Source organism: Panicum hallii, chromosome 1, assembly GCF_002211085.1.
Source record: "Panicum hallii strain FIL2 chromosome 1, PHallii_v3.1, whole genome shotgun sequence".
Taxonomy (NCBI): Eukaryota; Viridiplantae; Streptophyta; class Magnoliopsida; order Poales; family Poaceae; genus Panicum; species Panicum hallii.
The window spans coordinates 45,460,029-45,474,843 of NC_038042.1; the positions used below are offsets into that span (position 1 = coordinate 45,460,029).

The 14,815-nt window shown below is 51.5% G+C and overlaps 3 protein-coding genes across 4 annotated transcripts; 2 read left to right on the forward strand and 1 right to left on the reverse strand.

Annotated features, from left to right (window-relative positions):
• Positions 1-1,685, forward strand: LOC112894509 (probable BOI-related E3 ubiquitin-protein ligase 2). 2 transcript variants are annotated; one of them, XM_025962261.1, is made up of 3 exons: positions 1-204; positions 359-797; positions 921-1,685. In XM_025962261.1, the coding sequence occupies exons 1-3, from the start codon at positions 146-148 to the stop codon at positions 1,443-1,445; spliced, it is 1,023 nt and encodes a 340-aa protein (XP_025818046.1). In that variant the 5' UTR covers positions 1-145; the 3' UTR covers positions 1,446-1,685. The 2 variants fall into 2 exon arrangements, with proteins under 2 accessions (XP_025818046.1, XP_025818039.1); XM_025962254.1 differs by having other exon boundaries at positions 40-797.
• Positions 1,686-3,776: 2,091 nt separating this feature from the next.
• LOC112897332 (glutathione S-transferase T3-like) lies at positions 3,777-11,978 on the forward strand. The gene is made up of 4 exons (XM_025965611.1): positions 3,777-3,971; positions 10,915-11,233; positions 11,308-11,504; positions 11,574-11,978. Exons 1-4 carry the CDS (start codon positions 3,777-3,779, stop codon positions 11,976-11,978), a joined length of 1,116 nt encoding a protein of 371 aa, XP_025821396.1.
• Positions 11,979-12,743: 765 nt separating this feature from the next.
• On the reverse strand, positions 12,744-13,899 carry LOC112897342. Its single transcript, XM_025965622.1, has 4 exons — positions 13,667-13,899; positions 13,293-13,574; positions 13,119-13,173; positions 12,744-12,995 (listed from the first exon to the last, which is right to left on the reverse strand). The coding sequence occupies exons 1-4, from the start codon at positions 13,897-13,899 to the stop codon at positions 12,744-12,746; spliced, it is 822 nt and encodes a 273-aa protein (XP_025821407.1).
• Positions 13,900-14,815: the final 916 nt, after the last annotated feature.

The window sequence follows — 14,815 nt, forward strand, 5'->3', positions numbered from 1 at the left end:
GTCGCGTACGTGATCCCGCCACGGCCGTGCCGTCGTCGTCGCCCTACAGCGACACCGCCCAACGGCATCCCTGCCCCACGCATCCTCCTCGTCGTGCCGTCCTCTATCTCGCGTAAGGCGTCTGGGGGTCTGGGCGGATCCGCGGATGGCCGTGCAGGCGCAGCACCTCGCCCACGCCTTCCACCATGACTCCCGTGCCATCAGGTTCGTCACCACCGCACACGCTCCTTGCCTTGCCTCCCCTCGCTCATGCGTCCTGCGCTCCCCGCCTTCCCCCACACGCTCCGGCTATTTATCCGTGTCTGATCTCCCGGCCGGTCAGCCGATCGATTCATCGCTCGCGCGTCGTGTCTCGCAGCAGGCCAGCGCTGAACGACGACACGACGGCCGCGGCGGCGTTCCTCCGCGAACCCGCCGCCGGCCACCTGTTACTACTACCCTCCGCGGCGCAGCGGCAGCAGGTCGGCGGCAACACTGTGTTCAGCGACCCGCGCAGCGAGCTCACCTGCAACAACAACCACCTTCCCGACAGCGTCTGCTTCGCGCCGAGGAAGCGCGCGCGGACCGGCGACGTGGTGGGCGACGGCCTGACCATGGAAGGCCACCGCGCGCTGCTGCCCGTGCCAGTGCCGCAGCTGCAGGAGTTCGCGCCCGCGGAGGACGTGCGGGGCAGGGTCCTCTGCTGCGCCGACGCGTCCACCAGCGGGCGCCTTCCCGGCTCCGCGCCGATCTCGCACAGCGTCCTGTCGTATCTCTACCGCCACAGCGTCGAGATCGACGCGTTCGTTCGCCTAGAGGTGCGTTGCGTTGCCTTGGTGGTTATCTCAGCGAGAATTCCGTTTGGTCGTGCCGTGAATTGCGCTCGACGATCGCGTCGTCTAATCCCGTTCTGACCAAGCTGGACTTCTGCGAGCGTGCAGAACGAGAGGCTGCGCTCGGGTCTGGAGGAGGCGCGGCGCCGGCACGCGCGCGCCGTGGTGTCGGCCTTGGAGCGCGCGGCGGCGCGGCGCCTGCGGGCGGCGGAGGCCGACCTGGAGCGCGCCCTGGCGCGCGGCGCGGAGCTCGGCGAGCGGCTCCGGCAGGTGGGCGCCGAGGGCCAGGCGTGGCGGGGCATCGCCAGCGGGCACGAGGCCGCCGCCGCGGGCCTGCGCGCCACGCTCGACCAGCTCCTCCTCCAGGCGCCGCGCCCGGGGGCCGAGGGCGAGGCCGAGGCCGAGGACGCGCGGTCGTGCTGCTTCGGGCCGGCGCAGGAGGGCGCCCAGGCCTCCGCAGGCGCCGGCGCCGGGAGCAGGGCGTCGTGCCGGTCGTGCGGCGCGGCGGACGCGTGCGTGCTGCTGCTGCCGTGCCGGCACCTGTGCCTGTGCGGCGGGTGCGAGGCGGCCGCGGAGGCGTGCCCCGTCTGCGCGGCCACCAAGAACGCCTCGCTCCACGTCCTCTTGTCGTGACCTCGTCGGCCCCCGCGGCAGCCCAACGTATAGATTCATCGGATCGATCGTTCATTCCAAGGTCGCGTCCTCGTGTTTTTTTCCTCCCTTTTTCTCTGTCTGTTTCGAGACTAGAACCTGATGATCAACCAGTGTTTTTTTATGGGTTGCCTGCCTCAGTTTGATGTTTTTTCGGTGTTGATGTTTGTATGGTATCAGTGGAGTTGTTGAAATGGTGAACAGATTCTATCGATTTGTATTTGCTCCGCCCGAGGCAATCCAATGCGATCGCCTGGTGCCCCCTGGCCTTTTGCGTTTGCATAACGTACGTACGGGCGTGCAGGTCACCCAACATCTTGTACACTATACTAATATACTATACATAGCGCAAGGGAGGAATGGAGGAATGCTGTCGACTCCGAAGATGGCCGGCAGTTAAACCTACTCTATCACGCGTTGTGATCAGATGTAGCTTAACACATAATCACTCAAAATTTATACTGGTTCAGGCAAGATGCCCTACGTCTAGGCAGGGTCAGTCGGTTGTACTGCCTGAGCCCACATGCTTGAGAGAGTTTGGGAAGTTACAAGCTTTCAAATGGAGAATGTGGTGAGTTCTGAGAAGTCTAGGGTCCCTGGTGTCCTAGACGGAAGGCTCTCCCTTTTATAGTCCAGAGGGATATTTTTTACAGGGGAACTAAGGGTGTAAGGATAAAAAGAGAGAACTCCCGACCCCGCCGGTCGAAATCGGCAGCTTTGTCATTCGGGTTTGGCCATCCCGTCAGTCGGAGTCTTCCGGTGACCACCGTTCAACTCCTGCGTCGTGGGGCAAGCGTCTTGTCCCTACGCGTCATGCTCCATCGGTCGGTGGTTGTGGGGCGTCGATAGGTACGGTAAGCCTGTCACGCCTCGTCCCTAGCGTCATGCCCGGTCACTCCGTCGTGACAGGGGCGTGCCGGCCGTATCATAATGATATTACCCCCCCCCCTCCCCCCGTTCCTTCGTGAGGACGGGACAGGTAGAATAGTGGTGGCCTGCTGCCACGGCAGAGGGGACTGTGACCCCGTGGAGGGAGTGGTTGGCCGTGTACTTTAAGTTGATCCCAGAGCTTATTCTTATCCTCTGCACCTACTCCCGGGACTCTCTGATAAACCGGACCTGGCCTCCCAGCCAGCCTGCTGATTGGGGAGGCAGGCACGTATAAGGCGGAGCCCGGTCGGAACCATGTTATGGATCTGATCTCTTATCGCCTCGTAGGTCGGGAACATGGATCAGGCTTGCCCCGACCGACTTATCGGTCGGGATAATGGGCCTGGGCCGTTCGGACGGAGCTGTCGTCTCTAAGGAAGAGCGCTCGTCCAGGCACGGCCTCAGTCTGGTCAGCGAGAAATGGATCCATTGGGGACCTCGAGTTTGTGGACCCGTCAAATGCACTTTTAGTCTCGCTACCTTAACAGCATCATCACTGGTAGTAAGTGACAAAGTACCGCAAACTGCTTGACAAGCTTTCGCAGTTTCGCTGGTATGATACCAGGTAGCACAACTAACCTACTTTCAGATAAGCCGCCTTTTTCCTTAGGAGGAGTGCCATTTGCAAAACACTCCAAACAGGGACCTGCTAGCCAAGCCAGAGAGCAATACCAGCAAATTGGCCCAATTGCCAGCGTCATAAAATTCACGCCACACGTACGTCAATTGCAGTTTCGCATAGAGAAAGGTATTTGGCCAGCATCTTTCTCCAGCTGCGGGCGCTGTCCTGCGGAATCGACGCGAGCCGTTTCAGTGATCTTGCAACCGGCAGATACCAGCAGTAAGTGTTTGGATCCAGAGACTAATATTTAATACGGGTTATATTGAATATTTGATATCATATAGATAGAGGTTACATATGAGTTAATAAAACTAATTGCATAAGCTGGTGCTAATTCACGAGACAAATCTATTAAGTCTAATTAATCTATTATTAGTAAATATTTATTGTAGCACAATATGATCAAATCATGAACTAATTAGATCTAATAGATTGACCTCGAGAATTATTCTCTATTTATACAATTGATTCTATAATTAGACTATATTTAATAATTTTAGTTGTAATTAGACTATATTAAACAATTTTAGTTAGTTTTAATATATTTAATGTGATGGATCTAAAATTTAGCCCATAAAACTAGACATGCAGTCCGTATAGGATCGTCGCTGCGAGAGCAGAGGAGAGGTAGACCCTGGAGCGAGACAAGAGGCAACAACTACGTGCATCGACAGGAAAACGTGCGTGTAACTCGTAGCAGCTGCCACTGCCAGAACGGACGGGCAAAATCCGCACTGGGCCGCAGCAGGTGGCAGGTGCCCATGCCGGGTGGTGACCGATGGACCAGGGTAGTAATGAGCTGCCGGACTGGGACGGACACGGACGCCTGCGAGATCCGCCGCTGCGTGCTGTTGGAGATCACGCAAATAAATGGCTCCGGGCAGGACGCCGGTGCAGATGCTGTGCTGTCCCCCACCTATGCATCTGACGACGGCGACCTCCGTTCCTTCTCTTCAGTTTACTCGTCTCGAGTGTCTCCGCTTCATGCATGCCAATGCCACGCCCGTTTTACTTTTACCCTTATGGACGTATGGTAAAGTTACTCCGTTACTGTCACTGTGACACGGGCTGAAAGCAATGAACAGACAGAAACACTCATCGTGCAGTAAATCCGAGGAGGGACCGAGTGGCCTACTCGATCTGCTCTAGCCTAGTCAGTGAGACTGAGACGGACAGCGTCCTTTCCTTCTCTCGACGTCGCGCTGCGTGTTTTCAGTAACAGCGCTGCCGATATCTCCGCTGCCTGCCTGCGCCCATCCCTGCCTGCACCGATCCAATGCAATGATGCCGCGAGCCCTAGGCGCAGTGGCGGTGCCGGCGGAGACGGGCATACGACGGAGGATATCGAAGGTGCGCGCGCAAACGTCTCGCCGCGGGCCATGCTCTATCGGCCAGGCGGGCAGCTCGCCGTCCGGCGTTCGCCGTTAGTTGCTGCAAGCCTGCGACGCGTGCTCTCCCGGCCTCCACTTTTGCTTGCCTTTTCCGATCGCTGGCAGGCGGTGCGCCATCTCCCGTCGTAGCTTAGCGGGACGACTGAGATCGGAGAACATAATTGCCGGGGTTAGTGCTCGGTGTCAGCCTTCTTTCATTCTGATTAGAAACACCACCACCAAGCTCTACTCCAACTCAAGTTGCTTTGGCAAAAGCTATGCCATGCTGATGGAACTGTATGTCCTTTGATCAGCACTGGCGAGTAGTGGATCTCGATCATCGACCTTTCACGCGGAACTCAAGTACTGAAATTCATCCTTTTCTTCTTCTCGAGACATCCAACTGTACTCTAAGATGTTTCCGGTGGTGTAGAAGCCTTGCAGCAGACATGCGTGAGCATGTCACTGCCCACTGCCTCTGGATGTGAAGGATGGCCCTGGTCCCTTCCCTGGCGCTACAGATGGCCAAACGGGTTGGGTCTAATGGACCTTACAGGACACCACGCTAAAAATACTACACAAATATGATCCAACACGTGCACATAGTGCCAGTGTCAGCACGACACGTCTCTAGTGTCGTATGTGGGCTGAAAACCTAGCATGAAGTGTCGGCACGACACGACACGACTAATAGGCTGGCACGGTTTAGCACGGACCCGGTCCACAACCACTCATATATATACTTCCCACCTCTCTCAAACCCTAATCTCTCTCCTTCCTTTTCCACCGGCTTAGCTGCCACCCTTCTCCTCCCTCGATCCCTCCCGTGCGGCCTCTCCTCTCTCTCTCTAACTCTCTCGCTCCTGTTAGTCTCGTGCGTCCGGCCTCCCCTCCCCATTGTCCATGCGACGCGCGCCGCCGCCCCCTCCCCTCGCCGAGCGCCGCCGCCGCCCCTCCTCTCAGCGCTCGCCGCGTCGCACGCCGTCGTTCTCCCTGCATCACGCGCCGTCGCCCCCGCACTGGCTTCCCTGCTCGCTTGTCGCGCACCGTCTCCGCCACCCTCCATGTGTCTACATCGCCGCCGCCGCCTGACGTCAAGCTCGGGCCAGCACGGAGCCGCCGGGCCAACCATGCCGTTGTGCCTGGCCCGGCGAGATGACATGCAGTGCCGGCACGACACGAATGAGTACGCCACCGTGCCTAGTCGTACGGTGCCGGATCGTGCCGTGCCAATAGCATGCTAGTGCCGTGCCGTGTCTTATGGCCATTTGGCCATCTATAACTGGCGCTAGAAGCAGGATTATACCGGCACAGAATCTCACGAGAAAAGTTTCCCACGCGACCACGCCCTGACTACCGTTTTACTCCAGTTAGTGTGTACGTGGGCCTCACCAGTTGGTCCATTGATCCATCCAGCGGGCAAGGATGTCTCCGTATGTCTGTGTGGGTCAGTTCCTAGTGTCACCTCAGCAGCTAGTAGCAGTCTAAAATTGTGCAATTGTGCGTGTGGTCGGTTCATGAAAAAACTTCAAGGCTCTTTGGATAGCGTTTCACTGAATTTTCATTAAACCTTGGATTGATACATGTTAGACAAATTTTTAGCAAATTAAAATACACATAACCAAAATAGTTCTACTTCTACACTCATATTTTTTTTTTCATAATTGCATCCCTGCGTGATACTTCCATGCAATGTGACAATTCAAGTGGACAGAAGAAGTAAATAAATAAGGAAAACATGTATTTTTCATCCCTCAAGTATTATAAAAATATGACATACATCTCTCATGTTTCTTTTGGTGCAAATCAACCACTCAACTAACAAAATCGGTGTATTTATCATCCCTACCTTTGTTTAAAATGATTTAGTGTCATATAATATTAGTTTAGGTTATGTAATTATCTTACTAATCATTACTTAACCATATCTAATGTTGAATCAATCACTATAATATTTCGGTGTGAATCGATTCCGTTATCTTTTTACCGATAAAATTTTTATAGGGTACCCAATTTAGAGGATTTACAGAAATTTTTTTATTTTATATCTTCAACTCAGCATATTACATCGCTAAGCAGGGATTAATTAGATGATAGCGTGATATAAACCACCATTAGATGGCACTAAACCATTGTTACTAAGATGGGGATGATAAATATACCTTTTTAGTTAGTTAATGGTTTGATCTGCACGAAATGAAACATGAGGGATGAATGTCACACTTTTGTAATACTTGAGGGATGAAAAATAACTTTTTCCAGTAAATAAATTATCCATGATACAATTCTTTACACAAAGGTAATTGTATGTCAAGGGGAAAGCGGAAAGTGTCATATTGCTCGTTGAAGCACGCCTCCAGTGAATCAAATAGACCGAATAATTGCAGGAATCAAATGGAATAGAAAGGAGGGAGCCTACAGGTCATTCTTGTTGCACCATGATCACTCTAAAGAAGAGAAAGAAGAAATATCTCCCATGGTGGGGGGTGGAGACAGTATAGCAGAGGGAACCAAAAAAAGAGAGGAGAAAACAAGGTGGTGTCCAACATGACAAGGCAATGCAACGTGCCTCATCAAATTGCAGAAGTATCTTTTTCTCTCCCATGACCCATCTCTTTCCAAGCTCTAACCTAGATCTCTTCATCCACTGGCGTGCAAGCCAAGATGTCATCTATATGCAAACGCATGATGCATGTACATGTGTGCCTGCCGAGGGATGCATGCAATGGGAGCCGCTGATGAAGTTGCAACAAAGCAACGCAACCGCTTTGGATGCATGGATGCAACAAGAAAAGGAGGAGAGGCAGCCCAGTTGTGCCCCCACATGAGGTGGCATATTCCCCGTCTGAAAGCACGGGTGTTTGTTCGTGGCCTTTATTTAGGTCATGCTGTTCTCTGACCAATGCAGGGCCTGGAGGCAAAGGAAAAGGGCGCTTTTGTAGTACCCCCATGCATGCATGATGGGCGGTGACTCTCCAACCAAAACAAACAAACAAATCCTGATCTGGTGCGTGCAGCGCAGGCCATGGGCGAGGAAAGAGAGCGCGAAAGGTGAGCCGAGGAGATCTCATCTTTTCCAAGGTTGTTCATGCCCCACTTGAACGTGTCCTGGGCCTGATCATGAGGGCAAAGAGACGATGCCCGTGTTGTCAGTTGTCAGCTTGGCACCCCCATCGATAATCATCGATCCACACACAAGGACACGCACACCTCCATCTTTATTTGCACGTCGCTCTAGTTAGTAGTAGCTATTTTAGCTGTGGCCTGGGAATCTATGCGTCCATCTGCCAATAATCCTTGGAGAGAGACCACCCATCTCATGATGAAGGATCACACTCAGGGTGACACCTTTGCTTGGCATTGTGGTGGTGGACTGGTGGTGGTGCCTGGATCCGCTTGGAACTGAATTCCTTGCCTCTTTCTTGCAGCTGAATACTGTCTCCAGCAAGGAAGTTGCAGTACATAGCGTGGTTGTGGTGGTGTTGTCCATTCCAACCGCCCAGAGAGCCCCAGACCACCTCAAAGGTAGTCGTCAGTGCATGTGCATGCACCTAGGATGTAGTGTATCAAAAGCAAGCTACGGAATGGAAGAATGGAATGGACTGGATTGGGTTTGGGTTTGGGTTCGGGTTCGGGTGCCTAGCTTGTCCTAGGAGGGCTCAGCTCATCACAGCAGGCCACTACGGCAGGCTGGCCTAACTTGTTCCTGCTCGCTGGTGGGGTGGTGTTGGTAGCAATCTACACTAGCATCAACGGGGTGGAGTGGAGTGGTGTGGCTGCCATTGCTGCTGCTGGCCACCTTCCAAAAGGTGATGGCCTGGTGGCCAAAGGGAAAGGAAAAGATGTGCTAGCTCCTAGCGGCGAGCAGCATGTGTCCACTGGTGGAACGTGGATCGATGACCTTGTGTGTGTAGACCGAGTCCCACACCGAAGACCGCAGCATCGATGCTAGTGCCGCTACTTTCCGTGCTGTTACTCGATACTGTGGCCACATTTGCCACGATCGATGATACTGTTCCTGACACATCCTGTTTGTTGCGTCCTACGACAAGCTTGGCACTGATGAGCTACGACGATCTCGGTCCACGGTTGGTAGTCGTAAGTAGTGTAGTTGTATGGGACGTAGCTGTAGCTAGTGTTGTTTTTAGTAGATAGTGTCGTTAAGATTTTCTTGACCGGTTTTCCCAATAAGTCGGCTGAGTTTTCTTCTTAGTATTAGTATATGCCGGACCCAATAATGTCGTTAAGATACTCTGGTTTTTTTATACTCTAGTAACACTACTACAGAAACAGGATTCAATCCTAATTTAGACCGGTTATTAACACCAAACGAGATTAAAGGGTAATTTTTAGTTCCGGTTGGTGTTAATAATTAGGACTAAAAGAGATCTGGCGTCTAAAAAAGAATAGATCCAAGACTAATAGAAATATTAGGTCTGGGTCTAAACTCTACCAATACAAATGCGGAGGATGGATGTGTTTCTATAGCAGTATAACTCTCGTGTTAACATTTGTACCCGGCGCAGCTATAGAATACGGTGAAACTGAAACGTGCGAGATGGAGGCAACAAATGCGCATTCATCCGCTGCCGGCAGATGTTGTCCCTCTGCATCTATCATTATTCATTCGACCATCAGATGATCTCCATGCACCTCATTAACTGCACCACCAAGCGACCTGTGCTGGAGTGGAGCATATGCAGGTACTACTGTGCCGTGCAACCGCCGCATATACGTACATGTACATACAGGTACGCGCACGCGTACGTCTTACTAGCAATTAGACTAGAGTATGCACAGGATGTGTTCTAAAACTTTGGGCAAAAAAATTATGTACTCAGTATATAACATGTATATATATCAAAAAATAAAATATAAGAACATCTTTAAAAGAATTCTTAAATCCCAGTCTCTAACTCTCTATATCCTTATGCAGAGGGTCATCCTAAATATTACTTCTCCCTATATTCTTGTAGAGACAGTTCCATATACCGGATATCCTATTGTTTGAACCTTGGCATATTAGAAAACATGATCCATGAATTTAAAGGATGAAGGTCTAAGATCCGGTTCTAAAATGGTAAGTATTTGGCATAGGGTGTGGATTTTGTTCTCGGATCTGAGAAGGGAGAGAGATGATTTAGGATGTTGCTACCTTGAGGGATTAGTTTTAGAGAACTGTTGGAGGGAGGTTTTCCACTAGAAATTCTAAATTCGTAATTATAGCCTTTAGCGTGTCTCTTAGAGAGATGATCTAATATCACAAAACATGCTCCCGATCTTATATTGCCTATTGGGCTCAAATAGCCCACTTCTCCTCCTGTAGGCCCAGCCGCGACGGTCCAGTCGCGATCCTCAACCGGCATCAATCCTAGGTTCCCAGCTTCATCCATCCCGATTCCACTTTTCCCTTCCCGCGTGGCCACGTCCTTCCCGCTGCCGGCCGGCGGCAGCGAACACTATTAGCGCGGCAGACGACGGCTGTCTGCGACGAGATGCGAGCGGCCTGCGGCTCTGAGGACTGTGCAGCGCACAGCGGCCGTTAAAAAGATTTTTTTTGTTCTTTGAAAATGTTGAATACCCAAATCCTAGCCCGCCCCGGAGTACGCAGCCACGTCTCCTGCCGTCGGAGCCGGCCGGGCCGGTGGCGAAGGCCTGACCGCCGATCGATTGGTGGTAGCGGCCCAGGCGCAAGAGAGGAGAAAACGGCCTAGTGCTACTTTGGGCTGTCTCAGGCTCCCACGAGAGACGGGCCTGATCTAACAGAAACTGAGCAGCAGAATTTTTTGTGGCAACTTTTGCGTGGGCCATGAGGAACGTACCCGCGGCCCGTTCGTTTGGCTGCTAGTCGGGCCACACCAGTTTTCCATTTCTGCTTTGCACATTCTTCATGCTCTTGCTCGTTGGACGCGTCCAGGGTTTTCAGCAAGGTCGGCTAAGACTAACTCCAATCCAGGAGCCAAAAGGCGAGGCAAATGCATATTGCCTTCCATCGCGCACTGTAGCAGCAGGCATCCAACTCCAACCGAGCATGCATACGGGTCATGCAAAATGACTCCGAGGAGAGAGATAGTGCAAAATGCAGGCTCCCTACGGCGATGCAAATTACTCCTGTACAACGGTCAGTGCACCGGAGAGTTTTCCCGGGAGAGAGAAGAGAGTCCTCCGCCGTCGCGTTTTGGATCTAGGACTCCTCTCGCGGCGGAAGAGCAGGCAGGCGACGAAGGCTGCGGCAGAGGCATCCACCCGGTGTGCAAGGTGAACTCGTCGACCGTCCCCAACCTCGATTTGTTGTACTGTTGTTGTTCGGCCGCATAGATCGATTCGATTCTGACACATCCCAGCGGGATTCGGTATGGTTCGAGGTTAATCGGGTGGGAATTGGTGTTTTCTGATGCCGGCGGTCGTCCATGGCAGCAGTGCCGTAGATCTACCGCACCGCTGGTTGGGAATGGCCGGATCCGTGTAGCGAAGAAGGGGATGAGCAGTTCATCTAGCTTAACTTGTTTCCCTCCCCTTGCGGTTGCAGATGAGCCGCCCCGAGCAGACCCTTGAGTTCGCCATTGATTGCATGCTTCCGGCCAGCACGGATCTGAGGAGCCTTGCTGAGGGCCTCCCAGTGGACGTGGGCAACGAACCGGTGTGTGGCCAGAACTTTATGACGAGTTCATCTGTGATGCCACCTCCAGAGGGAAATGATGAGGACGTCAAGGAGATAGATGGTGAGCAGTTTGCTGATGGCACTGCCAACAAGAAAGGAAATTCACATCATGGAAAGTCATTCTTACCACAAGAGGATAGGGTTATAGTGTCCGGGTGGCTGAACATTTCTAAAGATGCAAGCACAGGTTTGATTTACATGTCTTTGCACTCATGATCCTAGATGGTTGCTAAGGTGAAAAAAAATTGTTTTTCATTGCAGGTGCATCCCAGACCGCAAATGCCTTCTATGCTCGGTTGCATCGCTATTTCCTTGAGAATTGGGACATGCAAAGCCAGAGGAGCCAGGTCTCCATTCAAAATCGATGGACTGCCATTCGAAAGGCAGTTAGCAAGTTCCAAGGGATCATGTCTGCTATTCAGAGAAGGAATGAGAGTGGCAAGACCGATCAGGATAAGGTAATTTCTGATTGATTTACATGTTCATTATCAGAACTGTGAACCAACCCTTTGTTTTCCTGGGTTCAGATTAATAATGATGCTATCAGAGCTTATGAGGAGAAAAAGTCATGGCAGTTCGCACATTGTTGGGAGATTTTGAGGAGTGAACCAAAATGGAATGACTACTTACTGGCGTGTAGCAAGCCAAAGCAAGTCAACGACAAACAGCCAGCTGCACCACCAGCCACCCCTGCTAATGCAACTATGCCTACTGCACCGATTGAAAGGCCTGCAGGACGGGATAGTGTGAAGAGACGCTGTTCAACCGTGGAGGACTCAGCATCTAGTGTTGCTGTGGAAATGTTACAAAAAATTCATGCCAGAGGACAGCAGATGGACAAGCAGGAAGCAAAGCAGAACGAGGAGCTGGTAGCTATTGAACGGGCCAAGTTTGACCTGCAACAGCGAGCAGTGCTCGCGAAGATTGAATAGGGTGACAAAAAGCTTCAGCTGCAAAGGGAGATCATGGAAACAAATCGGTTCCAGACGGAAGCCCAAATAATGTTCACTGATCTAAATGCCTTGCACCCTTCTATTCGTTACTGGATGGTCAAGAAGCAGAGGGATATTTTGATAAGGGAAGGTATAAACCCGGATGAGGTAGAGTCCTCATCTGCTGGTACTCAGAACGACCGCCCCTCGGGAAACAATTAGGGTGCTGCTGTTGTTTGGTTCCCATGTACTTTGCCGTTTTAAGCATTTCCTTTTATTACCATGTACTTTGAATTCAACCTGTTAGTTTGAGATGAACGTTTCTTTGTGTCATGTATTTCTGAACCGTGTATTATGAGATGAACCTGGTACTGTGATTGCACTATGATCCTGATATTTGTATGACACTATTTGTATGATTCCCAATGTTCATAATATTTAATTTCAAAATGCCCACGTTGCACATAATGGCAATATTCATCCGGACATAATATTAGGTTCACATTGTTCCTGAATTCAGGGACGTTCTACCAGCCGCTATGCTGGACCATAGTACCATACAAAAGGTGAAACTCGACTTTAAACAAAAGCTAGTGCACTTTCAAACAGAAGCCATCACCTAGACGGCAAAGTAGAAAAGCAATCACCTACTTGGCTTTCAAGCACAAGCCATCAGCTACTCGGCTTCCAAACAAAAGCCCGGCTTTCAAACAATTACTGACGTGCCCGGCGTGCATATGTCCCTTGTTCATTCCCTTTCAACATCTAATGATGTTCGATGAGATCCTGCTGGAGGCGCTGGGATGTAGGCTTGTCCTGGATCTTGTGGTATGCAGCCATCAAAGCATTGATCTCGGCAATGTTCCTCTCTCTTGGAATTGGCTGATCAGTGGGCTCACGAAACTCGTTCTCATCCAGGACCATGTCCCGCTCGGACTTGATGATCATATTGTGAAGAATGATACAAGCCCGCATAATTGTGTTCATGTCATGCGGTCTCCACAATCTACTAGCTTGCTGTATGATACGAAACCTAGACCGAAGGACACTGAAACAACGCTCAACATCCTTTCTGGCAGATTCTTGGGCATCGGCAAAGGTACTGTCTTTTGGATTCATAGGCTCACTCTTTGTTTTCACCAGCGTCGCCCACTCAGGATATATCTTGTCAGCTAGGTAGTATGCCATGTCATACCTGTTGCCATTGACAAAGAATTCAACTTGAGGCTCCCCACTCCCAATGCATGCAATCGATACTTCCGATCATCCCGGGAAAAACCTCTAGCTTTATTCTCCATTAAAATCCTATTCAACTTGGCCTGATTAGGTGGTCGCAGATAGTCTTCCTCAAACACGGAAATGACAGTGCTTGCAAACTCCTTGACGCACTCCAAAACGGTGCTCTCGGCCATGGCATAACCATCATCAAGTGCGTCGGCTATACTTCCATACGCAAGCATCCGCATGGCCACAACGCACTTATGCTTTCCATGGAATCCCATACATCCTAAACCATTGGCTTTCTGATGAAAATACTCACTCTTCTCAGCAAGTCTCTCAAAGATCATGTCGAACAAGCTTATTTTCATCCTAAAACTGCATGACATCGAGGAAATCTAATTAGCATGACTTTGTTCACATGTTGGACTACAATTTTGTGGACAATAGGTGCATCTAGCTAACATTACCGGCGGCGGAATGTGGCGTCATCGAACAAAGGCTCCGGCGCGAAGTAACGCCTCACAAGCTCCGCCCAGGCACCATCCCTGTCTCTCCGAATTACACGGTGCATGGGGACAGAACCACCCCATCTAGGAGCAACCACACGTCGTGTCATCGCCAGTACAGCTGCATGAGTAGCTTCAGCTTCAAGGCATACCCTCCTCTTGTGCGAAATTGAAAGTAATCTGAACGCCGACATGGTGGGGGATTGGGGGGAGATCCTAGCTGTACAGACACCATGCAAATCAACTAGTGCAAAAACGGACTTGACGTCGGCAAAGGAGCGACGAGGGAATACCTTGCTTGCCACATCGCTCGAGTGGGGAAGTGCGGGACGGGGGGGGGGGGGGTGCAAGTGCGCCGCCGGCCGCAGGTCGCAATCGCCGGCGTCGTGGTGCCCTACACGCGCCGCGAAACAAAAAGACTCGGGCTGGTGGAGGGAAACATCAGCTTGTTGGCGCCAAAAGTTTTTGGCTGGGCCAGCAAGGCAATTTGGCTGTGCGCATTGGAAACCAGCCCATGCAAACTGGGCCGCCAAAATGCCTCAGCTATGCATCTGGCCCATTGCCTCACAGGTATGCATAGCGCGGATTGGAGTTAGTCTAAGGTTGAAAAATGGCGAAGATTTATCTACTACCCTGGCATCAAAATTTTGAGTTGACAGCATCAAGTAGCGCCATTGGATTTACAAAACGAACTCCGAGTCTAATTCCAGTTCCAGGGAGGGGGAGGGAGGGGAGGCGGGGAGAGAACGTGTCTGATGCTACGGGATAAACAGATGCTACCGTGCTCCCGTGCCATCTGGGCCGTTGCAGCATAAACAAATGGACAGGATGCAAAGCGCTGCATGCCCCTGTCATTTTACACGTAACCCCTCTACACTTCCTAATTCCTAGTGAATTTTGCATTTTACCCCCAAGTTATTGGCACTTTCACTTCAGATCCTTCCCTTCCAGATCCTTCCCCTCTACCCAGGAGACCTCGAGGCTGCCATGGCCGCCGGCGCCGCCGCCATGGCGAAAAGTGCTTCTCGGGCGCTCTGGCCTCGCGATGCTCTACATCAACGTCTTACCTTCTCGCTCCTCCATTGATGTAGATGGTTTCTCTCGCCCCCT

Excerpts from the sequence above, each read along its gene's own strand:
- LOC112897332 (XM_025965611.1), top strand. The coding sequence starts at position 3,777 with ATGCCGGGTGGTGACCGATGGACCAGGGTAGTAATGAGCTGCCGGACT. Across the intron at positions 3,972-10,914 it reads ACCTCCGTTCCTTCTCTTCA|ATGAGCCGCCCCGAGCAGAC; the intron begins GTTTACTCGTCT and ends TTGCGGTTGCAG. Across the intron at positions 11,505-11,573 it reads GCAAGACCGATCAGGATAAG|ATTAATAATGATGCTATCAG; the intron begins GTAATTTCTGAT and ends TCCTGGGTTCAG.
- LOC112894509 (XM_025962254.1), top strand. The coding sequence starts at position 186 with ATGACTCCCGTGCCATCAGGTTCGTCACCACCGCACACGCTCCTTGCC. Across the intron at positions 798-920 it reads ACGCGTTCGTTCGCCTAGAG|AACGAGAGGCTGCGCTCGGG; the intron begins GTGCGTTGCGTT and ends GCGAGCGTGCAG.
- LOC112897342 (XM_025965622.1), bottom strand. The coding sequence starts at position 13,899 with ATGTCGGCGTTCAGATTACTTTCAATTTCGCACAAGAGGAGGGTATGC. Across the intron at positions 13,174-13,292 it reads CGACCACCTAATCAGGCCAA|GTATGACATGGCATACTACC; the intron begins GTTGAATAGGAT and ends CAATGGCAACAG. Across the intron at positions 12,996-13,118 it reads ATCCTGAGTGGGCGACGCTG|CAAGCTAGTAGATTGTGGAG; the intron begins GTGAAAACAAAG and ends CGTATCATACAG.